The 26,500-nt window shown below is 42.1% G+C and overlaps 1 protein-coding gene across 1 annotated transcript in view; it reads right to left on the bottom strand.

The window, feature by feature from the left end:
• Positions 1-25,979, bottom strand: part of MFSD14A (major facilitator superfamily domain containing 14A) — a 28,652-nt gene extending 2,673 nt beyond the window's left edge. Inside the window, exons 1-11 of the mRNA XM_081325768.1 lie at positions 25,726-25,979; positions 11,574-11,669; positions 9,655-9,717; positions 7,823-7,950; positions 5,352-5,466; positions 4,237-4,455; positions 2,448-2,561; positions 1,974-2,045; positions 1,488-1,600; positions 778-875; positions 323-480 (exon numbers count right to left, since the gene is read on the bottom strand). Of these exons, the coding sequence (XP_081181894.1) occupies positions 323-480; positions 778-875; positions 1,488-1,600; positions 1,974-2,045; positions 2,448-2,561; positions 4,237-4,455; positions 5,352-5,466; positions 7,823-7,950; positions 9,655-9,717; positions 11,574-11,669; positions 25,726-25,812 (1,263 nt within the window). The 5' untranslated portion in view covers positions 25,813-25,979. The remainder of the gene's footprint in view (positions 1-322; positions 481-777; positions 876-1,487; positions 1,601-1,973; positions 2,046-2,447; positions 2,562-4,236; positions 4,456-5,351; positions 5,467-7,822; positions 7,951-9,654; positions 9,718-11,573; positions 11,670-25,725) is intronic.
• Positions 25,980-26,500: the final 521 nt, after the last annotated feature.

Here is a 26,500-nt window from a genome sequence, read left to right as displayed (position 1 = left end):
TCTATCCTGGCCTGAACTTAGGTTGAAAACGGTCTAGATAATGCACAGTATTAGGATGACTTTGTGCTAGGGGGAAGACTGAGAATCACAATCCTCTGACTACACAACTTCCCATCCTGATTTGGATTTTGTACATACTGACAGGTGCAAGAAGTCAGGAACTAAGGTAGAGTTCAGAAGTACTTACAAGTTTCTTTCATACTATATATGAATAGAATCTGAACTACCAAAGATCAAGAATTGGCACCAGATATGATTTTTTTTCTTCTTATCACCACATACACATTTTTTTAAAAAAATATTTGCTGTGCCTTAAACATACTTGCTGTGAATGGTGTTGGGGGGGCACATTGACTTCATTTTCAGTCATTGGATTTTCATTCAATTCTACATGGAAGATGTAGAATATGAAACCATAAAGCGCTGGTCCCAAACCATTACAGAGTCCTCTAATTCCTGTTATCATTCCTTGGACAACTCCTATAAAATAATTCAAATAAACATCTATAAGCAAATGATAACAATGTACTATGATTAGTTATTATTAGATAAAAATATACATGTTCAACCATATTTACATGCTTTGCACAGAAATATCAGCAAATGTTCTGATTTTTTTTGACAAGTAGTTAGGATACTTGCAAAATGCCATTTGTGACTTAATCAAAATAATATGGTGGCGTTGTTTGAAAAGAGAGATTTGTCAATTTTCAGTAAGGCGTTATTTCCATTATTAAGGCGTTTCTATCTTGTGTGTTAATTTTAAGAAGCACTTACCCTGTTGATCAGCATCAGCAGTTCGTGAAACAAGTGCACTCACTGCTGGAAATGTGATGCTTGACATGGCTGCAACAGCCCCTGCTGCCCACATCATCCTGGAAAAGAGGGTACAGAGACCGATAAATGAATCAGGGCTAGCATTCACAATGATTTCAACAGATTTTAAAATTAATCAAATAAGTCAGATACTAAAAAAAACCATATAACTCCATAACAAACTTAATACTAAGTAGTCCCTTGACCTATGACCACAATTGAGCTCAAAAATTCTATTGCTAGGGGAGAAAGTTATTAAATGAATTTTGCCCCATTTCACGACCTTTCTTGCCAGCTGTTACGTGAATCACTGCAGTTGTTAAGTTAGTAACACAGTTGTTAAGTGAATCTGCTTTCCCCATTGACTTTCTTTGTCAGAAGGTTGCAAAAACATAATCACGTGACTCCAGGACACTGCAACCGTCATAAATGTGAGTGGTTGTCAAGCATCCAAATGTAAACCATGGGATGTTGCAACAGTCGTTAAGTATGAAAAATAGTCGTTAAGTCCCCTTTTTTCAGTGCCATTGTAACTTTCAATGGTCACTGGACTACCTGTAGCTTGCATTAAAACATCAATGAGAGGCATACTACTGACGGCTGTTTTAAAAACCTCTGTTAAGTTAACAAAAGGTGTAACAATAATAAAAACACAACGAAAAGTTACTTGCCAGGGTTCAGAGCCAAAACCGTACCACGCAAGCTGCAATATTTGAAATCCAAGACCAAGCAAGATGGTGTTTTTGTTTCCAATTGATCTCATAAGTAAGCTCAGAACTATCGTCTGAGGAAAGAAAAAGGTTAAAAATTTAAAAAAAAAATCAGGACTTTTCAGGGACTTTGATCACTGTGATCACTACGACAATACAAAGCTTGACCTTCACCTCCCTCCTTCAGGCGGAGTCAGCTGACCTTGCATGCGTGTCCTCATCAGGGAAGGGCTGCCCATGTATGTGAGGTTGGGGCAGAGGCATTTGGTGACCATGGTTTTTTTTTTAATCAGCCTTCCCTCTTCCAAGGCTCCCCAGATACCTCCTAGGTATCATTCTAGAAAGTTATCAAAATGAACCCGTTCCATAAGCCCAGGCTATCAACCTACTTGAACAAACAGTACTGGCAGGTACTCAGCAAGTGTTATTTTCTCAGTTACAAATTACCTGTGCAACAATGGAGAGAATCCCAAGGACAGCGATAAATGCTGCGACACTTTCTGATGAAAATCTCATTATCTAAATTTAAAAAAAAAGAGAAAGAATCCCACTGTAGAGGATTATGATAAACTACGAATGCCTCACACATAAATGTACAGTTAATAAAAGAGTTTGTTTTAATAAAATCTCTAAGAAATCAAGATAACACACCCCTCTCTTTAAGAACAACAATATTACAGTATATACAGTAGAGCTTATTCTACGGAAATTAGAGGCTGAACAGTAGTCACTTTTAATGAAATAAATCTGCTCTTTCTTAAAAGATAACAATTCCAAATTGCATAAAATGGAAACATTTTATTCTGTTGAAACAGTTACCAAAAATTAAGACCTAGATCTATTATTAGTAAGTCATGGCTATGTTCACTTTCATTTTTGCAAATGAATGTGTGCAATCAAAAGAATCAGGCAAATGTTTACCTGTCTGAGGTACAAGAAGAAGCTGGAATACTGGCCTGCCTCAGGGAGGTAGGAGAGAAAGACCGTGATGCAGATTAGCAGCACTATAGAATCCTGACCAACTTTCTTCAATGACTAGAAATAAAGAGAAACATAAGCCAATTAACTTTATTAGTAAGACTGTCAAGAATCTGGATTTCCTAATTTTTTTTTAATCAATCACGGATAGGGAACAGCTGGGGAAAGAAACAAGAGAAAGCAGGATTTCTGCCAACTGGGGGATTCTTCCCAGACAGAAAATAATCAATATGTTGAAAAAACAAAAATAGCCTGAAGGTACATTAACTACTACCTGCTTTCCAGAATCTATGGAATACATATACGTCCCATTGAATATGGTTTAGAAATAGACATGGAAAGAGACACAGCCTGCTAGAACTCTTTACCGCCTATGAGATGCAGCAAATTTATCTCAACTGGGACACAGTTAAGCTTTTGGAAATCAGCCCCACTATAGACGATGCTCTTTTGAGGCTGAAGGGGTGAGATAATGATAGCATCTTCCCAGCAGAGTGTAAGGCCCTGATGACCAGTTTTCTCCAAACCCAGGGCAGTCAGCACCATAAGACTTTTACATGCAATACCGTGGGGTCCTTAGTGCTCTCTGAGGGTCGTTTTCTTGGAGATATTTCATTACCCAACTAGACATCATCATCAGTGATAACAAGAAAACCACCAAGCTCAGAGAGGACCAAGGACCCCATAATTCAACCTTGAGCCACAGGTATTCTCTTCTACTGGCGCGCACAATACTGGACTACTCCAGCCAGATCTGGAAACTACCCATCTAATCCTACAGCTCGGCTCAGCAGTCACACGTTTACTTTGGAAGAGGGGAAACACACGGCTGCAGAAATATTTTTTCACTTTTAATATTGTAGAAAACTAAAGTGTGATTAAAATCATACATAGTAAACTACCTCAACGTGTTTATAGGAGCTTGCTATTTTATTCTACTTTATTTAATTCAACGTTAAATAAAATGAAACATTCTAAACCCTGCACAGCTCCATTTTAGCCTGGTTTAATATAATTTATAACTCTTATTTCCTACTTATTTTCTTCTTGAAGAAGGAAAACTAAGCCTATGTCCTTTGATGCCTATTTCAAAATGAACTCAAAATAAACTGCTACGCTCTTTTCTTTTTAGATTGTATCTGAAAAAAGTAAAATTAAATAATAATTTTTTTTAAAAAAACACAGACTAACAATCCAATGCTAGTAACTTTCCAAGAAAGAATATCAACAGAGACTGAAATGGGCAGTACAGGAAAGACAAGGGCAGACTGATTCTTTTTTTAATTAAACTCCCCTTGACTAGTCATCTCTCTGCCACAGCCTGTTCCTCACAATACAAAATGCTAACTACCACAAGGGTCCCCTTGTTCTTGGTTCGAATGTACTGTCCTGTGATCACTTGAATGACAGAATAGAAGGTAAGTGATTTATCCTCCATTTTGGAACTTAAGAATAAAGAAACCCAGAACTATCCTTATTCCACAGGCCTTCCCAGTCCATATAGGCAAAATCTGGATGTTTACTGCTTTTGCCTGGGATTCCCTCAGCTCCCGCTTGGAGATTTCTCTGCAGAGTTGAAATCCAATCAGATGTATGGAAGAGAGATCCCATGAGAGTGGGTATATATTTAAAAATTTTTTTTTTAAAAAAATCCAAATAATGCAAATCCCATTTTAAATGACCCCTTAGTATCCCCCATCCAACTGTATTGAAATATAGTGCAATATATTACCGCAAAAGGGTCAGCTTGTTCCCAAGAAATAGGTGCTCCCCACGATGCAGGCCTCATTTTTTCCGGCAGTGATTCAGGTACAGCAACAAGAATAAAACAAATGTCCAACAATGCAATTGCTGTAGCTAAGACGACCACCAGACTATCTCCGTAGACTCGACCAAGATAGGCACCAATGGCAGGACTGGTAACTAAACTGGCAGCAAATGTTGCTGAAACCTGTGATTGATTAACAATTAAATGAGATGAGGTTTAGTAGGCAACCACACCACTTACTGAGAATCCTAAACATTTTAAGTCTGAATTTCTTGACAAGAAGAAGAGGTATGCATCTAAAATATGTTTACACCATCTTTCTGTCATGCAGCTTTCAAAGCATCTCACAGGATAAGACACGTAACATGACAATAACAATGATGATAGTAATAACTGGCTACAGAGATCCTAAAAATATACGTGGCAATTCAGCCACGGTAAAAAATCAATTTGTTCTAATAAATTGGGGAAAGCCGCATGTCAAAATGCTAGTGAGAGAGAACTGAAATAAGCTGCGTATCCTCTGGTGATTATTTAAATCGTGTTACTTATATTTATAGCAAGACTTCTCTCTCTTCCCCCCTTCCCCCTTAACTACCTGTGAATTGAGGGGGTTATAAATGGCATCTGTGGATTAAATTAGAAGCTGATGGAAACAAACGAACCAACAAACAGAAAGTACAGCAGAATTCCACGACGACGGCCTGAAGATTAGCTTGTTCCCAGCTGTAGTTATGTGTGTTTGCACAACGTAATTCTTTTCGCTTGAGTAGACCTTTGCTCCTCTTCCTTTTGTTCCCTTGCCTGCTCATTTATCACCCTTCCAGTTTGTCCAGTTGTCCTCCCTTTCCCCCTTCCCTTCCCTTCCCTTCCCATTCCAGAGAAGCAACTAGAGACAGTATAGATAGTGAGAATAGGAAAGCAGGGCAATGCACAGGTGCTTCGTCCGCTTTCACAACTGTTTTTCCCTTGTTCCTTCTTGGTGGGGCGGTGACGGTCTTCCAATTGCATGAATACGGACAAAGAGATCTGACGATCGACATGCACAATGTCTGAATATATAGAAATGCTGCATATACCAAGCCATAGGCCATGCTTCTTTCGTGTTCTTGGGTTATATCCGCGACATAGGCAAATACCACTGAAAAGGTCACCGCAAAGACTCCAGAGACAGAAATAACTGCAAAGTACCACCTAAAACAGAGAATACCATTAGATTAGAGCTAAGAAACTTGTTAAAAACATCTTAATTTTTTTTTAAAAAAAAATTCCATTTATATCCCGTCCTTCTCCGAAGACTCAGGGCGGCTTACAAGCTTAGCAGTAGCCTTCATTCTATGTATATGCCTGCTTATTAGGGCTTTCACACACACACACCCCAAGCGGCATTATTACAAAGTCAGCTTAATTGCCCCCAACAATCTGGGTCCTCATTTTACCTACCTCGGAAGGATGGAAGGCTGAGTCAACCTTGAGCCTGGTGGGACTCGAACCTGCACTAATTGCAGGCAGCTGGTGTTACTTAAGGAGGCATTAGCCCACTGCTCCACCAAGGCTCTTTAATAACTATGTAACTGCCTGTCCAAGATGCATGCACATTATTGTCACTATTATTGTAATACACTAACATGGGTTTCTAAATATTGTGGATAGCATTGAATAGGAAATACTTTCCTTTTAAATGAAAAAGAACTATAGAATTGTTGTTCAAATCTAAGATTCTGAGCAGCCACCGCAAATCTAACCACTGCTAATACATTTCTCTTTTATAATGTTCACAGTTTCAAGCATTCTTTACTCCTTGGAATCTTTAAAAGATTACTTCTTTTAGCAAAGAAACAAACAACTATAACATCAAGCTAGCTTTCTGAAAGGGAAACTGACAGAAGGCATAATTACTTCTTTTCCAAAGCTGCCCCTTTGGGAAACTTACACCGAGAACAATCTTGTAAAAAAAAATGTGGCAGAAATAATTTTCAAGCCTAGCTACTATTAAGAACGTCTGAAGGATACCAAAAATAGTCATGTCATTATGCTACCATTTACTACTGTTCAAGAGCAAAGCAAAACAGGAAAACCAAATTTTTGCACCATAGGCAATGCATTTATTAAGAGATCTGGCACTCGGCCAAAAGAGTCAACCCACAGCCGCACAAAGAAATCTCAAGGTTACTTTGAGTGAAGTTAAATATAGGGAATCCTCGCTTAACAACCATCAGTTCAATGACTGTTCAAAGTTCTGACAGCACTGAACGAATGGTACTTAAGACCAGTTCTCAAAGTTCTGGCCACTGGGTGCTGAGTAGTCCACTCACACACGTAAGACCTTAGGGGCACTTCAGCTATCCCCCACCCACCTACCTCCTCCCATCTCTGCCCTCTGTCCTTTTGGCCACCCTGCACTCCACTGCAAAGCTACGCTTCCTCTCCCGCCCCTGCCTCCAGCTGACTTCCTCCTCCTCCTCTTCCTCCTCCTTCTTCCTGCACTTGGCCCGGGATCCAGGCACTGGGTGACAGTGCAGCCCTAGGATGCACACGATGAGTGCGGCAGGGCTGCAGATTCTGATCAGCTGAAAAGTGCTTGCCAGGCCTGGCTGGGGAGGAGGAAACGGGGTGGCGAGGTCTGGTGCTCTCTATTGCCAAGCAAGGTAAGAGAGGCAATGGTGGTTTCCCCAGGGGAAGGTGGAGGCTGTGCTGGGGGCACTGTTGGAAGTGGTGGCAGAAGCTGAGGGATCAGGGCTTCCTGGCGGTGCAGCATGTGCTCTGCCACTCACATTGGAAGCACTCCTGGAGACCGGGCCTGCGGGCTTCAGCAAGGGCTGGAGGCAAGGCCAGAGCTGTCAGAGCCTACGCACGGCTCCTCTGCTTGCTCTCAGCCCAGCCTTTCTCCTACGAATGCAAGAGACGAGTCCTCCAGGGCCACTTTGCAGGGAGGAAGGCTGGATCAAGAGTAAGCAGAGGGAGAGGAGATGAAGGAGATGAAGTGGAGGTGAGCATGACAGGGCAGAAGAAGCACGAGGACCTCATCTAATGACAAAATCGGTCTTAGAAACTGGAACTATTGGACTTGCCTTTGCTAAATGATGCAGTCGTGTGATGTTTTGCTTAACGACCGCTTTGCTTAGCGATGGAAATTCCAGTCACAATTAGGGCTATTAAATGTGGATTATCTGTATTAATCTTTCAATTTGATGTACTAATGTAGGGGTGTCAAACTGCTGGCCCGTGGGCTGGACGCATCATGCAGAAGCCGCACCCACCCCGTTGCTGGCAATGGCAAAACCGTCCCGATACGTTGCGCGACGTCACGTGATGTCGCGACTTTGACATGTCTGTGCTAATGGGACAAATGGTGTCCATTAAAGCAGAATATCTGTTAAATCCAAATGAAATTTTGTGTATGCATTTTATGTATGCACCAGGTGAAGAATGGGATTTTGCTTAGGCAAAAACAGACAATATTTACTCTATTTTAAAACAGACAGATGATGAAACTCACTCTACAGGATTTATTTGACCAGCATATAAAAAGCAGACTTTATATACTAACCATGGACTGATCTTCATCAGTGGAATCGGTGCACAGGTAAAAAATACTGTTAGCAGCAGGAATGATTTTCGGCCCCAAACATCAGACAGAGCTCCAATCAGAGGAGCACTCAGAAAAGACAATAAACCCTGTGAATTAAACAGAAATTCATCCTACACAAAGAAATGGCACTACAGGAGTGTAGTGGCCATGACTTCCCCATTAAAAAACAAGTTCCCCCAATATCTCTCTCTCTCTCTCTCTCTCTCTCTCTCTCTCTCTCTCTCACACACACACACACACACACACACACACACACACACACACACACACAGAGTACCATAAGCGTGAATAATCACCAAACGACCAGGAAAGAAAATTTATTTTAGTCTAGAATACAAATTGTACATAACACGTGGACTAATGGTTTTTATAAGTGCTCTACGGTGCACATTCCTTTATCTACTGCATAATACATCACAATATATTTAGGCAGAACAAGGGGAAAAGTGAGACCTATTTCCAGCTTGATGTAGTGGCTGTGGCTTGAAACCAGGAGACCATGAGCTCTAGTCTTTCCTTAAGCACAACAGCTGTATGGATGAATCTGGGCCAATCACTCCCTTTCAATCCAACCCACCTCGTAAGGTTGCTGTTGTGGAGAAAAGAGGAAATGGGAGCTTTAGGAATGTAAGATGTCTTGATTTGGCCAAATAAAGGCGGTGTGGGAGCCGGGGGGGGGGGGAATCAATAAATAAATTTATTGATGTCCACCAGAGTCACAACCCACTGTTCTCTTCTCTAGAGAGTCAGAAGAGGAAGGTGATATATTGCCAAACACTCTAGGGCTGCCATGTATAGTCTATATGAAATCCTTTGGAATCCAGAATGGAATGTGTAATGGTCCCTACTGAACCACAACGATTACAACAGGGGTGTCAAACTCAATTTCATTGAGGGCCACATCAGCATTGCGGTTGCCCTCAGGGGGCCGGGTGGGTGTGGTCTGGGTGGGCGTGGCCTACTGGTTGGGCGTGGCTAGAGTGCGTATGGCCTACTGGGTGGGCATGGCCAGCTCTACATCGTTCGCATCAAAGATGCCTATGGGGGCCTGGGCAGGAGTGGGACAGATCTGAGGGTCTCTGGCAGAAAGAGGGTCCCTGGGCCAGGGCCAAGGCAGTGGGGGCCGTTCCCTCACTGTTTCCAGGATGGCTTCGCGGGCCACATGAAACCACTTCGCGGGCCGCATCCGGCTCCCGGGCCTTGTGTTTGACATGTCTGCTTTACAAGGTTACTGACTTAAGAATATAAAAATGAATTCAATTTAATGTATGTGCATGTCTTTGAAGTTCACTCTCATATTATTTTCTTTAAATATACTATACAGCATCAAAGACATAGGGAGTGTTTCTAGTGCAGAAAGTAGAAGGCCACAGCTCGGGGGAGGGGAGAATTCTAGAAAAAAATTGGGGGAAAGACTTTTCCACTAAAAATCAAAGGATTAAGAAAGAAGGATTATCAAGCAGGCAAATCTGTCAAGAAAGCGTTTCTGGTTTGTACCGGTCACTAGAAGCATAAACAATGATAGATGAAAAGCATTATTATTATTAGCGTGAGAAAGCTTAGGTGTAGTTGAAGAAAACTTTTTCCTCAATATGTATGGAAGAGCAGCACAACAGGAATGGGAAAAGATAGATATTTTAGTCACCAATCACTAGTCCTACCACATGATCTGCTTGAACATGCTTTTTTTTATGAGCTAGGTTTAGAGACTCCATTGTCTTAAAGCATCTTTACAATCTATTATTCTAACTATCTGAACATGAAGTATTCAGTAGTCAATCAGTTCTTACCTTTACTCCTTGGATTAAGCCATTCATTAAAAATGTATGCTTTGGGAAGGTTTCATGCAAAACCTGTAAAATAATTATGCACATGACAAGTATGAAGAGACCAGTGCAACTTTTTTAAACTGTCCAAATAAAGAAGATCAAGGTTTAAAGAAATAAATTTCCCTTACGCATCAACTTTGCCTAATTACATGAAACTTCAGATTTATTATAAAAGTTGTGATTGTGTGGTCGTTAGGATTTCAAGAAATAAGTGCAAAGAAGGACTGACTCCTCCTCCTCAGGGAAGGGTTGAATAAGAAAAGAAAATATAAGCATAAATGTCTTTTTCATCTTGTGTTCTGAGGGATTAGGAATCACTTTGGTTCCTTTTGTGCATTTAGGGTTCTGAAATACTAGAAATATTAGTATGTTTTTATAGAAATCAGAACGTTATTATCTGAGATTTATATCTCAGTGCCTAAATGCTTGCGATTTACACAATTCTTTTATACTGATTTGAAAGCTATTAAAAAAAAACAAGTTACAGTAACTATCTTTGACCTGAGGTTAACTGCTGAAAGATCCAATGGATACATCCATATACTTTTTAAAATAACAATACAGAAGTGGTTTGCCATGCCTTCTTCAGTAATGTATTTATTTTCTTCTGATTTGCCAGGCTAGTATATAGTTCTGATATTTTTGGGGGGTGGTCTCCCATCCAAGCATTACCAGGACCGACCCTGATTAATAGTTTCCAAGATGCTCCAAGGCTGGCTAGATACTACCATCAAGTTGGTCTCTTCTCAAAAATGGTATTTATTTTACCGTGAGATGGGCATGCAGGAAAAACAACAGGCAGAGCTGTTATTTTATCTACAATAACTGTATTCAAATATAATTGTACTTATACATTACGCAACTCCTTGAGCAGCAATTCACCTAATTAATAAAAACTAGTTTCTAATGGATTTTTTGAAATGTTTCTCATCCTCTATAAACAATTCAACTATAATCAGGAAAGTATTGTTCCCGCACTCATTAATACCACCAGTCAAACCAGGTTTCTTTATGAATTTTTAACTGAGAACAGAATATTTATTTGAGAACAAATAACCTATAACTCTATGCATTTTAAACTGTTACAAACTGGCTTTAATAAAGCAATTTGCTAATTACAGGGAATGCATTACATCACAACATATCTAAAACAAATGAATAAATGTTCAAAAATTGTTCTCATTGTTCTGTACAACTTTATGTAAAAAAATTCAAACAACTCAAATATAATCCTCTCCTAAATCACTTCTAGATTTAACTGAATAGATAATTTCAAAAAAATTTGTTGTCAAAAACACTATTTCTTAAAGGACCCCCCAAGACTTCTCATAATTCAATATTAAAACACTATCAAATAAATGTGAGAAGTGGTAATGACAGCAAAAGCATCCATTCCATTTTTTTAATAGAGTAAATATCAATAAATATAACCCATACAAAGAAAAGCATTATTTTCATAATTTTTAAAAGTGGAAAAGGTTCCTAAAAGAAAAGAGTTTAAGAAACATTGCTTTAAAACAAAAAGGAATTGGTAAATGAAGCAACCTTTAAAATTATTTTAAAGGAATTCATCTGCAAAGACTTTAGTTTGGACATGTAATTGCAGCATAACAACTAGGAATATGGAAATCCAATTTCATTTTTCTTCAACAGAATTTACATTTAACTGCATTTTGCTGCCAAAATAGCAAATTATATTTGGAGTTTATCAACCTGAATCTTAAAATCAACTTTAATTTTAAAATTGAGAAGAAAAATGGTTATCTTTATGGCTGAAAAGATAGAAATGGTACATCTGGACTACTGTAGTGCACTTTTAATTAAATCAAAAAACCGTATCTAAAACTGAATACTGGATTTAGAAAAATGTTAGCACTTACCACCAATGTAGGTGCTGTTAGAAGTCCCCAAGCAAAAAATTCCAAAAATATAACGATGACAGCATGGTAGACACTAGGAGAACCTATTCCTTGAGGCTAAGAGGAAAAAACAGGAATGTTACTTTACTTATAGTAGTAATAAAAACAGTGGGGAAGGAAAAATAATATTAGAAGTCAGAAAATGAACAACACAGCCAAAGGTACATGCTAAAACTATAATTTAATGTTTATGAGTCTGAGCAAAAAATGGATTCCATTTATTCTTTCCTGCCCTTCAGAGACATTTCAACAATGCATTATTTTTCTCTGCAGATAAATGTAACAAATTATGCCTTGGGTTAGACATACTTCTTCAGCCACTGAAAATGCTATAATTTAAATAAAGTCTGGAGAATAAAAGCCAAAAGTAGTTCTCTCTCCACACCTCTTCTTTAGTCAAGATGCCTTTGTGGTGGTAGGACTAGCTTCCAAATCCCACTTCTCCTGCAGACATATTTTGTCTCCTGAAAAGGAGCTAGTTCAAGAGTCCCAGCAAGGAGAATTCTTAAGTACCAGAATTAAGAACTTGTTTGCTCATCTCCTCATAGGAAATTAAATAATTTTTTTATACAAGTTTTATTGATTTTTTAATATTTACATATACATGTATTTGTGAAGCGATACGGTGGTTGGGTAGTCAAAATAACAAGTTGTAAATAGTTCAGGTTGCATCAACAGCGATTCCCTCTCTGATTCCCTTAGTGATCACATAGTCAAAATAGTCAAATTAATACACTTCTAGTTGTAACCTAGTCAATTAACAAAATTTTCAATATATTTTCACTAATACTAACAAGCAAGTACTGGTACACATAACACCAGACATGTCACTGGAAGGAAGGCAAAATCACAAATACGTGTCTCACTTATTTTGGCCATGTCACGTGGGGGAATTCACTGAAGAAAGCAATTATGTTTGGAAGAGTTAGCGGCAAAAGGAAACCAGTCCGTCAAAGAACCCAGTGGCTGGACACCATCAAAGCTGATATCAGAGCATAGAACAACTCAAAGAAGAAGGAACAAGATCAAAAGATGTGAAAAGACCTGGCCCATAGAACAACGAAGTCAGAAACACGGAATATCATCATCATCATCAATCTGAACTGGATTTTGCATCAGGGTTCCAAAAAGCAGTAAAAGAACAGCTTCTTCACTGTTTCATAAGCTCTTTTTTCCCCATAGGGAAAAAAAGAGTAGGAAATACAAGGATCGAGCTGTCAGCATTGAAAAGTTTTGCTGAAGGAATCTTAGCACTTACTTTATCTGGAATTGCAGGACGATTTGTGTATGTCAATACACACAAACAGTGTTTAACAATAGGGTGGTGGTGGGAGACCTGGTTTTTAAAATGCATGGAGTCTTTGCCTTCCCACCAACATTGGAACAGCAGAGGAACAGGAATAATCTTGCTCAATCCCTTGCTCGTTTTGGTTCATAATAAGCAACTGGAGCTTCAACCATCCAAGATGGTTGAACAGCTCAGATTCTTTTGCAGTTCTAGGCAGAAAGGGACTTGGCATTTATTCCTGAGATCCTGCTTTATTTTAATGCTGCAGCATGAGATTAGAGACAACAACCTGCATCATGAGAGGCCTAGAAATAACATATGTATGGGCTTGTTACTATGGTCACTGAGAATTTGTTGAAACCTATGCAGTGTACACATTTTAGATCTGGCAGAGAAAGCAGGCTGCAGGTAACCATCAACTAGGGATCTACATTTGGTGGGTCTCAGGAGACGTGCCTCCTTTGCAGTGGTACCCACCTGGTGGAACATTTTTCTCACCAACATTAAATTAGCTCCATCCCTTTTGAGATTTCAGAAGGCCCTCAAGACTTGGTTATGTTATTAGGCCTGGGATTCCCAGGGAGACAGAGACATGTTTAGATGGCTCCATTGTTGAGGTGGTTATTTCTAATCTCTCTTCACCTAGGGGTTGGTATATTTGTTGTACTATTTATTTCTAAATGTTGGCTTTATTTTATATATATATATATATATATCTGTGGTTTTTAATCTGATTGTTGTGTGTTGCCCAGAGTTGCTTTTGGTGAGATGGGTGGCTATGCAAAACTCCTCATAGCAATAATTTGTACGAGTATGCATAACATCTAATCAAAATACTTTATGTGCAATTTGATAAATAAATAAGCCTGATAATCGTTACATCCCACTTCCTTTTTTCTCATATATAAAGCAGCTCCTGTTCACAGCATCAGTATATGGTTAGTACTGTAGCCTTGTGTAACAATTCCCTTTCTTTTGCTAAGCAAATACAGTAAATCACCACAGTTGCTGCTTCCCTCAGTACTTCCTTCCTTCTCTTACAATGCTTATATGGTGCAGAAAGGGTGGGGGAGGGGGAAAGAGAATTAGTAGCTAATCCAAGGCAGTTCTAAGGGATTCTATAAAAAGACACTAGTGGTAAACGCTGTACAAGCACTAAAACAGAAACAATTTTTTCTACTAATTTTCTTCCAATATTTTGACTTCTAGAACACTGGAATACAATCTAAAGCCACACTGCATCCTGTCATACCAAATAGCAGAGTTCCTTAAATAACAGCGTGAACAAAGAATTTAGGAATTCATACAGTATGTTGAACACTGTAATTAATAAATGATCACTTTCCCTTTCCTTAGCAGGATTCTTTCAGTATGTTAACATATAGCCTTTAATTAAAGAAAATACATATGTATGTATGTATGTATGTAGGTAGGTAGGTAGGTAGGTAGGTCTTGGCGTATTCGGGTCTTTTCCCGTGTAAAATTGAGAGTGTCTTGGCGACGTTTCGACGAGCTCCCACTCATCATCTTCAGGCTGGTGTCGAAACATCGCCAAGACACTCTCAATTTTACACAGGAAAAGACCCGAATACGCCAAGACCTACATACCTATACCCGTGAAAATCTACACACACACACACACATACATATACATACATACCATACATACATACATACATACACACACACACACACACATAAACACACACGCGCCTTTGGAGCCAATGTGGAATCTATAGGCATTCTTGGAAATAAAACTGTGTTGCAGTATGCCATCTTTATTTTAAACATTGGTTTCATTTCTTTAATTAAAGGCTATATGTTAACATACTGAAAGAACCCTGCTAAGGAAAGGGAAAGTGATCATTTATTAATTACAGTGTTCAACATACTGTATGAATTCCTAATTTTTTTGTTCACGCTGTTATTTAAGGAACTATGCTATTTGGTATGACAGGATATATAAGGTAAAGGTTCGCCCGCACGTACGTGCTAGTCGTTTCCAACTCTAGGGGCCGGTGCTCATCTCCGTTTCAAAGCTGAAGAGCCAGCGCTTGTCCAAGGACGACTCCGTGGTCATGTGGCCGGCATGACTATGACTATGAATATATATATAAGTGGCTGGAGCTCCATAGTATTTAATAAATGTATCCATGTCCCTAGTGGGAAAAAAGCCAGCTAAGGGTTTGTAACAGGGGTCTTCAAACTTGGCCCTTTTACGACTTGTGGACTTCAACTCCCAGAATTCCTCAGCCAGGCACGCTGGCTGAGGGATTCTGGGAGTTGAAGTGCACAAGTCATAAAAGGGCCAAGTCTGAAGACCCCTGGTTTATAATGAGTATCCTGGAGGACAGGATAGCAAGGACCAAGTTCAGCAGCTTGGATTCTACTGTTATTGGAAACTCCCACTGTAGCAGCCATTTTCTAAATAAGAAAACTCCCCGTAGCAATAATTTGTATGAACATATATAACATCTAATCAAAATATTTTACATGTGCTCCTGGTCAAAAAAGTTAACAGAGTTAAGCGTTCTTGCCACAGCAATGAGCTATTTTATTATGGGGTCGTTGGTGCTCTCTGAATTACCATATTTTTCAGACCATAAGACGCACCGGACCCACCCAGTTTTTAGAGCAGGAAAACAAGAAAAAAAATTCTTTCTCCTTCTCTCTCTCTCCCTCTCTTTCTCTCTCCCTCTCTTTCTCTCCCTGCCTCTCCCATTGTCCCTTCCTTCCTTCCTTCCTTCCTTCCTTCCTTCCTTCCTTCCTTCCTTCCTTCCTTCCTTCCTTCCTTCCTTCCCTCTTTGTCCTTCCCTCTCTGCATTAGAGCAGTACCCGCGGAGGTGGCCCTGCAGTCCGGCTTTCTCTTGCAGAAAGCAAGCTGAAACGGAGTGAGGGAGATTGCCAGAAATGCGAATTGGCCGATCTTGCGCTCCTGAAAACTCCCTCGCTCGGTTTCAGCTTCCTTTGCTACAAGAGAAAGCAGGCTGAAACGAGGCAGATTGCAGCAGCGCGAGATCAGCTGATTCGCATTCCAGGCAATCTCCCTCACTCCGTTTCAGCCTGCTTTCTCTTGTAGCAAGGGAAGCTGAAACCGAGCGAGGGAGAGTGCAGGAGCGTGAGATCGGCGTTTCTCAGCACGTGCCGATTCGTGCTCCTGGCAATCTCCCTTGCTTTCCACTTGCGGAGGTTGGGGCTGGCCATACGGATCACCTTCGGACCATAAGACGCACCCTCGTTTTCCCCCCCACTTTTGGGGAAAAAAGTGCGTCTTATGGTCCAAAAAATATGGTAGGTTGTTTTCTTGCAGACATAGGAAACATTCTAAGTGCTAGAAGGCAGTGAGTTTTTTTCCCCTGTTTATGTATAAGTGGCCTACCCTGTCAATGTTGGTCAGTGTTCTTGGCAGCTCCTTGATCAGGCTGAGTTGGTATTTCCTTGATTGGGCTATTTTGGGGTTGAGTTGATTGGCCTATTGATCTGCTATTAAATTTTGCTACAAAAACAGTCCCACACCGAAGGTAAATTGGTGACATTTCCTGCCATCTTCTCTAGCATAACAGATTATTATTCAAAATATCCATAGTTTATCATCCAAAATACATGACTAGAAAATGTTTTCATTAGCCTCAACCACAAAAATAAAACTTTTCAATTCTTCTAAATTTTGTGTCAAGGTACGTCACAAAATGGGACAGAATGAAGGAACGAAAAACAACAGATTTACATTTAACTGTTGCTTACATTAACCGTTGCTTTAGATCAGTCCCAATATGGAGGTGCAGCATCTAGGGGACTATTGTTACTTCATTACACACAATGTTAAAGCAGAAAGAAATACCTTAGTTTTTCTCCGTTTCTAAAAACGTAGGTATTTAAATGCAATTCCTGCAGTTCAGAGGCATAGAATCAAGATCACGCAAAGTATTAGTAGCCGCTTTATAAAACCCTAGTAAGATCACACCTGGAATACTGCAGATAATTTTGGTCGTTTCACAAAAAAGATGTTGAGAGTTTGGGGAAAAAATCAGAGAAGAGACTAAAACATACGAAGAACAGCTGTGGGATTTGGGTTTGGCTAGTCTAAAGAAAAAGAAGGAACAGAGGAGATATGATAGCAGTATTCCAGTATTTGAGGGGCTGCCGAAAAAGAAGAGGGGGTCACGTTATTCACCAAAGCATCAGAGGGAAGGACAAGAAACAATGGTTGGAAACTGATCAAAGAGACAAGGAACCTGGAGTTAAGGAGAAACTGCCTGACATTGAAAACCATTAACCAGTGGAACAGCTTGCCTTGGCGCTCCATCCCTGGAGATTTTTAAGAAGAGACTAGTGTCTAGACCAGGCATGTCAAACTCCCGACGTCACGTGATGTCATGCGACGTATCGGAGCTTTTTCCCCATTGCCGGCAATGGGGCGGGCGCGGTTTCGTCGTGACGCGTCCGGCCCGCGGGCCGGCAGTTTGACACCCCTGGTCTAGACAGACACTTGTCTGAGATGGTATAGGTTCTCCTGCTTGAGCAGGGGCTGGACTAGAAGGCCTCCAAGGTTCCTTCCAGCTCTACTCTATTCAAATCTACTCAAGGTAATTGTTCTATCTTCAGGTGAAGCTCTATTACCATTAAATGCTTTTTGCGGACATCTACTGCAGAGCAGGCCTAAAGAACTTGTAGGAGGGAAAGGGCCATATTGATAAATTAAAAAATAATCATGGGCCATAAATAGCTAACAGGCCAATCAGCTGTTTGGCAGCCAGCAGTGCAACAGCAGCTATGAAGATGAGGCCAGTAAATGTTGGAGGTGCTTGGCAGTACATGTTTTGGGGTAGGTTCCTTCCTGGTAACAGCAGCTTTTGGCAGCAATGGATTTTCAGATTTTTTGTTTTTTTTTAATGGCAGCAGACCACATGTCATATGTTGCCCAGGCCTGATCTACGGTAGTAACGGTCAACATTGTAACATTGGATGTTCCTGCTCTGACAACTGATGGAAATTGCAGCCATGTTTACTTTGCTTTTAACATGCTTTTTCTTTTGTTTAGAAATTAGGTGCTGAAGGGGGGGATGGGGTGAACGCTTGAGCTCAGCTAGCCACAATAACAATGCAGCTCCTGGTGGGCTGAGGAGCTGGGGAGAGCCAGCACTCCGGGCTAATTGGAGAATGTGATTTATGACTGTTTCGTGGGCGTGGGACTTGCAACTTGTTACTTTGTATGGGGGGGGGAAGGGAATCTAGTTTTGGGTACAACTATGTCAGGGGTGTCAAATTGCTGGCCCACGGGCCGGACACGTCATGAAGAAACCACGCCCATCCCATTGCTGGCAATGGGGAAAAAGCTCCGATACGTCGCGCAACGTCACATGGCGTTGCGAGTTTGACATGTCTGAACTATGTAGTGCCAATACTTTTGTTTCCTGAATAAAATGTTCTCTAAGGAATAATTCTTGCCTTAAAATTCTTTAATTAATTTATTTATTTATAATGAGACTTGTATGCCGCCCTATCTCCCGAAGGACTCAGGGCGGCTAACAACAATAAAATACAAATGAATACAAATATTAAAAAAGAATTAAATTGTGTCAAAGTCCCACTAAAACCAATAAAAACATTTAAAATCATAATTAAAAACCCCATTATCATCAGTCCAGGTCAGCCTGTTGGAAAAGCTATGTCTTAAGGTCACGGTGAAAGGACCGAAGGTCTGGGCCATCCGGAGCTCCCGGGGGAGTTGATTCCACCAAGCAGGTGCCCAACAGAGAAGGCCCTCGCCCTGGGGGTCGCCAGCCGACATTGTCTGGCTGACGGCACCCTGAGGAGGCCCTCCCTGTGTGAGCGCACAGGGCGATGGGAAAACGTTCCTGGCAGCAGACGGTCCTGCAAATATCCCGGGCCTAAGCCATGTAGGGCTTTATAGGTAAGAACCAGCACCTTGAATCTCACCCGGAGGGCAGCCGGAAGCCAATGCAGCTCATGCAGGAGGGGTGTAATATGGAAGTATCGGGATGCTCCCATGACAACCCGCACGGCCGCATTCTGCACCAGCTGAAGCCTCCGGGTGGTCTTCAAGGGCGGCCCCATGTAGACAGCATTGCAGTAAACTACCCGGGAGGTGACGAGCACATGAGTGACCGTACGTAAAGCATCTTGGTCCAGATAGGGTCGCAACTGGCGCACCAGGCGAACCTGTGCAAACAAACACGTGGCGGCACTCAATCTACCCATGATCCTGTCCACTTCATCCGGAGTCACAGGGTCAAACTCCTCCCAAATAATATCGGCCAGACCCGTCGTTTCCCCATCAGATACTGCCCAGTCAGAGTCCAGACCGGTCCGAATCTGAGCGACTTTGTCCAGCAGATGCTGACTAAACTCCTCGGCCCATCCCCACAAGGGATCTTCCCCTGTCCCCTGATTTAAAAGGGAACGTGTCACCCTAAACAGGGCGGCCGGGCAATTATCTGCAGACGCAATGAGGGTGGCGAAGTAAGCACGCTTCGCCACCTCCATTGCCACAAGGTAAGATCTGGTAAAAGATCTTAACTGTGTTCGGTCAGATTCAGACCGACTGGATCTCCAAATGCTCTCTAGGCCCCTCCTCCGGCGCTTCATCTCCCGAAGGTCCACGGAAAACCAAGGGGCCAACCGGGACCTGCGCCGGGTAAGAGGCCGCAAAGCACAACGCAGTCAAGAGCCTCAGAAGCAGCCCGTTGCCAGGCGTTAACCAAGGTCTTGACTGGGCTGTGGGAAAGGGAGGCAGGAATCAGTCCAAGCGCCGTCTGAAATCCTTCCGGGTCCATCAGGCGTCTGGGGCAGAACCACCTGGTCGGTTCCGCCTCCCAGCAGCGGGAGGTGGCATGACGGAGGCCCAGCCGCAGGTGATAACGATCTGTCCATGAGAGGGGTTGAGTAGATGGAGAAACCCCACCCAGACCATTAAGCCACTGCCCGGAGATAAAAATAAGGTCGGGCGTGTTTCCCCCCTCGTGGGTCAGACCCTGAATAATCTGGGTCAGGTCCATGGCCATCATGGAAGCTATGAACTCTCAGGCCACTCCCGACGTCTCCCCCAAGGAAGGCAAGTTGAAATCCCCCAGGACCATAAGTCTGGGAAACTCAACCGCCAACCCCGAGAGAGCGTCGAGCAGCTCGGGCAGGGCCATTGCCACGCAGCTGGGAGAAAGGTATGCGAGCAACAGGCCCAACTGACCTCCAGGGCCCCACCTCAGGAGGAGGGACTCACATCCGCCTATCTGCGGGGCAGTGGCTTCCCGCGGACAAAGGGCCTCCTTGATGACAACTGCCACCCCTCCGCCCCTACCCTGAGCTCGAGGCTGATGCAGCACACAGAAACCTGGTGTTAATGTGTTGGAACCATGACAGTAACAGTATCTCCCTGCAGCCATTCCAATGATTTTGAATATGACTTCCACTGGCTTTCCATTGTGTTAGGCATCCTGTTTCCAAATATCTTACCAGTGCTATTTAAGATTTAAATTGGGATCTTCTTCACGCAAAATATATGAAATACAGTTAGTCCTGTATAATTAATACTGGAACCAGATTTTTTGTTACTAGGCAGAGCAAGTCGTCATGCGATTGTACCACTTGACAACTGTAATCCCAGCACTTGTTAATCAAGAATCACAGGTCATTAAGCAGGCACCCATCCAATACAAGTCATTCCAGGACTTGATCCCTCCTAGCCCTGAGCTTCGGTAAGGTAAGAGACTGCCTCCAACTTTCCCAACCTGCCTATTTCCTCCCCCCATCTCTGTCCTGTTGGCTGTCCTCCTGCACCCTATCCTGTGAAGTAGCAAGCAGAGCTTGAACTATGAGGCTCTGAGGTTGCTTGCCACACTCCAGGTCAGGGGCTTCTTGGAGCACCACGGCTCTGCAGCTGCAAAAGCCCCTGACCTGCAGTGCAGCATGACACTGCAGCCGCCCTTGGAAGCCTTAGCTGCCCCAACTTGGCCTAACAGTGCAGCTCAAAGCCACCAGATCCTGGAAAGCACCATACCGTGGTGCAAAGCTGCAGTGTTCCAGAAAGCCACAGAAGCATGGCACAAAGCCCTAAGCCGCCCCAGGAAATCCCAGCAGCACAATGCAAAACTGCTGCTCCAGCCCAGCCAACCACCCTGCATGCCACCATTGCAGCTGATCTTTCCCTTCTTCTTGCTCTCACTGCTGATGAGGCATGCCTGCCCTGGCCCCTTCTATTTTATTAAATTTATTATATCTCACTCATCACGCAATCTAAAGTGGGTATGTGTGGTTTACAATACAGTAAAAGCACACACATAAAAAAGATTAAAATTAACAGGAATTGGATAAAACTAGGACCCAAGTACACCAGCGGAATGGAGATGGGATCTTCTCTCTTATTCTACTTATTCTACTTCTCTCTTACTCTCTCTCCGCTACTTCTAGCATAAGGTGCTCCCATCAGGGCACTAACCATTCAGCAGAGCCAGGTTTTGAAGCTCTTCTGAAAGGCCAGGAAGGCGGGGGAGGATTTCGCCTCCATCAGCAAGATGTTCCAAAGAGCGGGGACACAGCGGAAAAGTTCTGCCCCCTAGACCCCACCAGCTGAAATTCCTGGATTGAGTCTGTAGCATTCCCCTCTTGCTGGAGCAGGCCAGCTGCTTAGCCACATGAGATCATTGCCATGGGTGACCGTGGGAAGAAAGCACTGTGCAGCTAGCTTTTGCCTCTAGTACAGCCTGGACAGTTGTGCTTGGTCAGCAATGGGAGCAAGAAGATGACAAAGATAAGCTAGAATGGCTTGGGCAGCAGAGCCCAGGGGTTCCAAAGGGCATAGATGGAAGGAGAATGGCAGGCAGGAAAGCTGAAGCACTCCTGTAATCATAAGGCAGGCTGTCCAATTCTGAAATTTTGATCACGTGATTATGGGGTGCTACGCAGCCATAACTTCAGGGACCAGTTTTAAGTCCCTTTGTTCAGCTTGGGCATAACTTCGATCAGTGAATGGTTAACTCAAGGACCAACTGCATCACTGCATGAAAAATGATAATAGCCTTGTCTTGTACAGTACCATACACTTAAGAAGCGTAAGAGATTAAGAAATGCAAGAGGAAATGCTGCAACTCTCTATTTTCTTCAAGAATGAGAAAGGTAACTTTATAACCAACAATAAATTCATTCTCCATTTATCCAGCTGCACAACAGTACTAGGCCACAATTGACGCTGGCAGTAATAGATCAAAAGTACAAGAAAATTTTTAAAGCAGTTTCTGCAAGTCTTCAAGAATCAGCATATGTGATCACTAATTTTTCAAAAATCCAGGAATGTAATTATTGGAAAGTAATAGTTTTGATGTTCCACATTTGACTTCTGGCTTAATCCCTACAAATATGACTTTGAATCCCAAAAGTTTAATGTGGCATCTCTGAAATCTAAAGTATGTCTTTTCATAAGCTATAATATGAATGAATAACACTGAAAAAGGAATAAAAGTTTCTTTAAAAAATAATATCATCTTCACCAGTCCAAAAAGAACAAACGTGAAGTATGGAAATACAAAAGAAAAATTTAAGATTGATTCTTAAATCTACAGTAAATTCTTTCTCTACACTATTTTATACAATTACAAAATGTGAAACATTTTGGAAAGTGCAGGACCCCTGAAAACGCCAGTTTTATTGTTCTGAGTTCATGTACTTGCTGTATCAAAATCTATAAAGCCAGCTCCATTCATAGGTTTATACTGACTAAAATTTATAACTGACTGTTTAGCAATTTAATAATAGGTGGCATTAGAGCAAGAACAGCTTACTTCAGTGCAGGATGAATCTTAAGTATAACTCCTTTCTCTTGATAGTATATTTATAAAAAAAGAAAAGAGCACTTTGTACTACTTATTCTTTGAAGAACAGCGCACAGCTCTGAAAAACTTGTGCATTTGAGGTATTATTAAGTACTATTTCCCACGAACTAAAAAGAAATAGCTTAAAAGATAGAAGCATACCCTAAAACATAGCAGAAAGAAGCTTTCAAAGTATTACTAGTATTGGGTAATAATAGGAATTGCTCACAAAATGTATTGTTCATGTGTGAAACAAACACACTGTGCTTCAGGAATCTGGTCAAACTGTTCTGGGTAGGTTGCAATTTGCCTTAAACTAACACACAGAGCCTCCTAGTTGTTTTAGGTAATGACTGAAATAAAATTCAGAGGGGCGTTACAGGTCAACCCTACACTGTCCTTATGCCAGTTCATATGCCAATCTGCCCAGAGCCTTCCTTCCAAGAGTTTCTCTCAAGAGACACATCGCCTAATACTAATTGTTCCATGTACCAAACCTTTTGTGTAACATTTCACATATCCTAGATGGTAGCACACAATCCAATTTAAGTAACCGAACATCTTGTTTCAAATACCACCAGGCTGTTTCTTTAATACCAAAACAACATACTTCAAAGAGGATTCTTTTAACAGAAATATATCCAAGATTTCACAAGTTAATAGGATCTTAACAAGGGTCCTACAAATTTTAAAGAACTATTATCAACAAAGCTTTCCACAATTAACAGTATTTAAATTATCATTACAACAGAACAAACTTTACCGTTCATTCAGTCATGGCATTACACAGATCGGTCACATTTCTTCAGCAAGCCTATGTTTTGTGTAACTATTATTTCCCTTTTAAAGAATATAGGCCTTATTAATGCTACATAATTAATGTTGCATAGAGAAACATTATTCACATCTTTGAATAGCAAGGATCATACTCAATGGCATAAATTTGGTATCACATGTTTTTGACTATTAATGTTAAAAATTCAGAACTCTGACATGTTACTAATATGCACATGGGATTTTCAAGGGCATTTTTTTATTGCTCAAATGAAAATACGCCTGCAAAAGGCAAGACAAAATCAGCTGAGGATCAGACTGCAAACATAATAGCTGCTCAGAATTCAGATAGCAACGTAAATAGGTAACCTGTCCCTAAAGACTCAGGGACACACACATTAGGGCACTTTAATTTGCTGCAGTTCTCTGATGCCTGTTTATCATACCCCTAAGCATACATCTGATATTTTTCATGTCTGGCATATTAACCATGGACTGGTATAATCACAGCATATGTTAAATATGTAAAGCACTTCTTATACAACCTTGTCTCAAATTAAACCCTATGGATCTTATGTCACAGACACCAACTTTATTCAAATATTCAAACACATAACAATCAGGCACCACTGGATTCAGATCACTGCAAAAGCAGAACTAGTTCTACCATTCAACAGAATAAAGTAGTGCTTAGTGGCAAACTGAGGCAAACTTCCCTTATTGCTCTTCTGATAACTGCCCAGAGCAATCACTTCAACGTCCCATAAGGTATGTGGCTTTCCAGATTAGTTTGCTACTACAGCAACCTTCCTATGCTTACTCCCCATAAAGGTATCTTTAGGATGATCTGTAAGGTAGGCCATAGGTTGACTATCTTTGCTACTACCATTACTGAAAGCTATTCACCAGGGAAAACACATCTTCTATTTCAAAAGGGCAATCTACAGTGGTCTAGTTTGAAAAACAAAACTATGAAGTCCATAGCACAATTGCGAGACACACCCTACAAATATATAGGAATACCTACACATCTGCTAATTGGTATTTCTACAGATCACTAAAAATCACATCCAATGCTTTATTCCTCGGTTCAATTATGTCTACACGTGACTACGTGATTATTACAAAACAGATAAAACAAACAAACCAAAAAATACTGGGCAAGTTCCCCAACTAAAGATCATTTCTCCAAAAGATATCCTCAGGTGTAAAGATATACAGAACTGACGCTTCTAAACCTCACGTTTATTTTGTAACCAACGATCCCATCTGAACAGTTTCCTTTTAACAAAACTTACTCGCCGAAGCGATTAAGAAAAAAAAAACAAGTCAGGGGTTTAAATATTTTGATGGTGCTATTCCAATCCAAGTTTTTCAAAAGCATCCTCCGAAGTGACTACTTAACCGCTTATAAAAAATATATATATCAAATCATTGAAAACGACCGATTCTTAACTGAAGGATTCTGTAGTATAAAAATACTGCCCCAAAACTTCCCAAGAGTCAGTATAGGCCAGGGGTAGGCAACCTCGGCTCTTTTATGACTCATGGACTTCAACTCCCAGAATTCCTGAGCCAGCTAAGCTGGCTCAGGAATTCTGGGAGTTGAAGTCCATGAGTCATAAAAGAGCCGAGGTTGCCTACCCCTGCTGAAACAATTTTATAAAGTTAAGCGGTTGAGAGGGCAGACGAAAGAAAGAAAGCATGCTGTATTCTCATCTTCGCCGTTTCGAAATCCCCGAATCTCTCTTCTTCCACCAACCCCCCCTCCCACCCGCCCCCGGGCGCTCCAAAGAAACCAAACCGAGCCAAATCAGAACCTCGTCAAAACGGGATAGAAAACAAAAAAAAGTCCCCCCCCAAAAGTTGGGACGATTCGCCTTTTAAAAGACACGCGTTCCCCTCAAGCCCAGCTTTAAAGCGGTCTCAGGCTCACCGAGTATATCGGGGGACGCTCTCTCCCCTCCCTCTTGCGCGAATCCTTTATCATCAGGACGCGATTACACCCGAGTCGTTCGAGGCGGGCAAAAAAACAAAACACAACAAAACCCGAGGCGGCCTCGGGACGGTGAGGCCGGTCCAAAGCTGACGGGTCGGCTCCCTCAACCCCGTAACGCAGGCCTCACAAAGCCTCGCCTCGCCCGGTCAGCCTCCCTTTTTCCCTCACCGGCTTTGAGGCTGGCTGAACCTCCCCCGCCCGGCCCGGCCACACCAGCCGCTTTCTCACCGTGCCGCCGTCCTTAATGATGATCTTTTTAGCCAGCAAGATGCTGCGGTTGGCGGCCCTTTTCTTTTTCTTCCCCACTTGGGTCATTTTACCATCCTCCTAGAGGGCCGAAGGGAAAGAGGGAGAAGCGGCAAAGACCCAAAAAACAAACACACACACAAAAAAAATCCGCCCGAGGCGGGAAACGTCTTCTCTTCCCTTCCAGCTCTCGGCCCTCCCCTCAGTCGCCCGCCGGTGCCGCCATCTTGGGGAGGAGAGGGAGGGAGGAAGGAAGGAAGGGAGTAATTGGAGCGTTTGTGTGTGTGGGGGGGGGGAGGGGGAAGTACAACAACCCCGCCGCTCTAGCGGCAGCAGCAGCAGCAGTAGCGGCGGCCGGGGGTTGGTATCAAGCGATCACCCGATTGGTTGGGGGTGGGAAGGGGTGCTGTTGCACGTGACTCGGGAGGCCACGCCCTCCCGTGGCTCTCTGTTGGGAACCAATCACTTTTTGCCGGGCATATGGGGCGGGGCGCGCGAGGGGAAGCGGGCGTTGGAGGCGCTCCGGCGGTTTCCTCTTAGTAGGCCTCGACAGGAAGGTGGGAGGGAGGGAGGGAGCGAGGGGCGGGTATTTCTGAATACTTTTGGGTTCGGAAAAGCAAGGAACGGACCGAGCGGAAAAAAAATACGTAATAGGTTTCTTTTAGAAGAGAGGATAAGGCAGGGGTCGGCAACCTCGGCTCTTTTATGACTCGTGGACTTCAACTCCCAGAATTCCTGAGTCAGCTATGCTGACTCA

This window comes from Vipera berus (genome assembly GCF_964194415.1).
Source record: "Vipera berus genome assembly, chromosome: 3".
In the NCBI taxonomy this organism is placed as follows: domain Eukaryota; kingdom Metazoa; phylum Chordata; class Lepidosauria; order Squamata; family Viperidae; genus Vipera; species Vipera berus.
The sequence above is the reverse complement of the archived record's forward strand: the minus strand, read 5'-3'. Positions and strand labels throughout refer to the sequence as shown.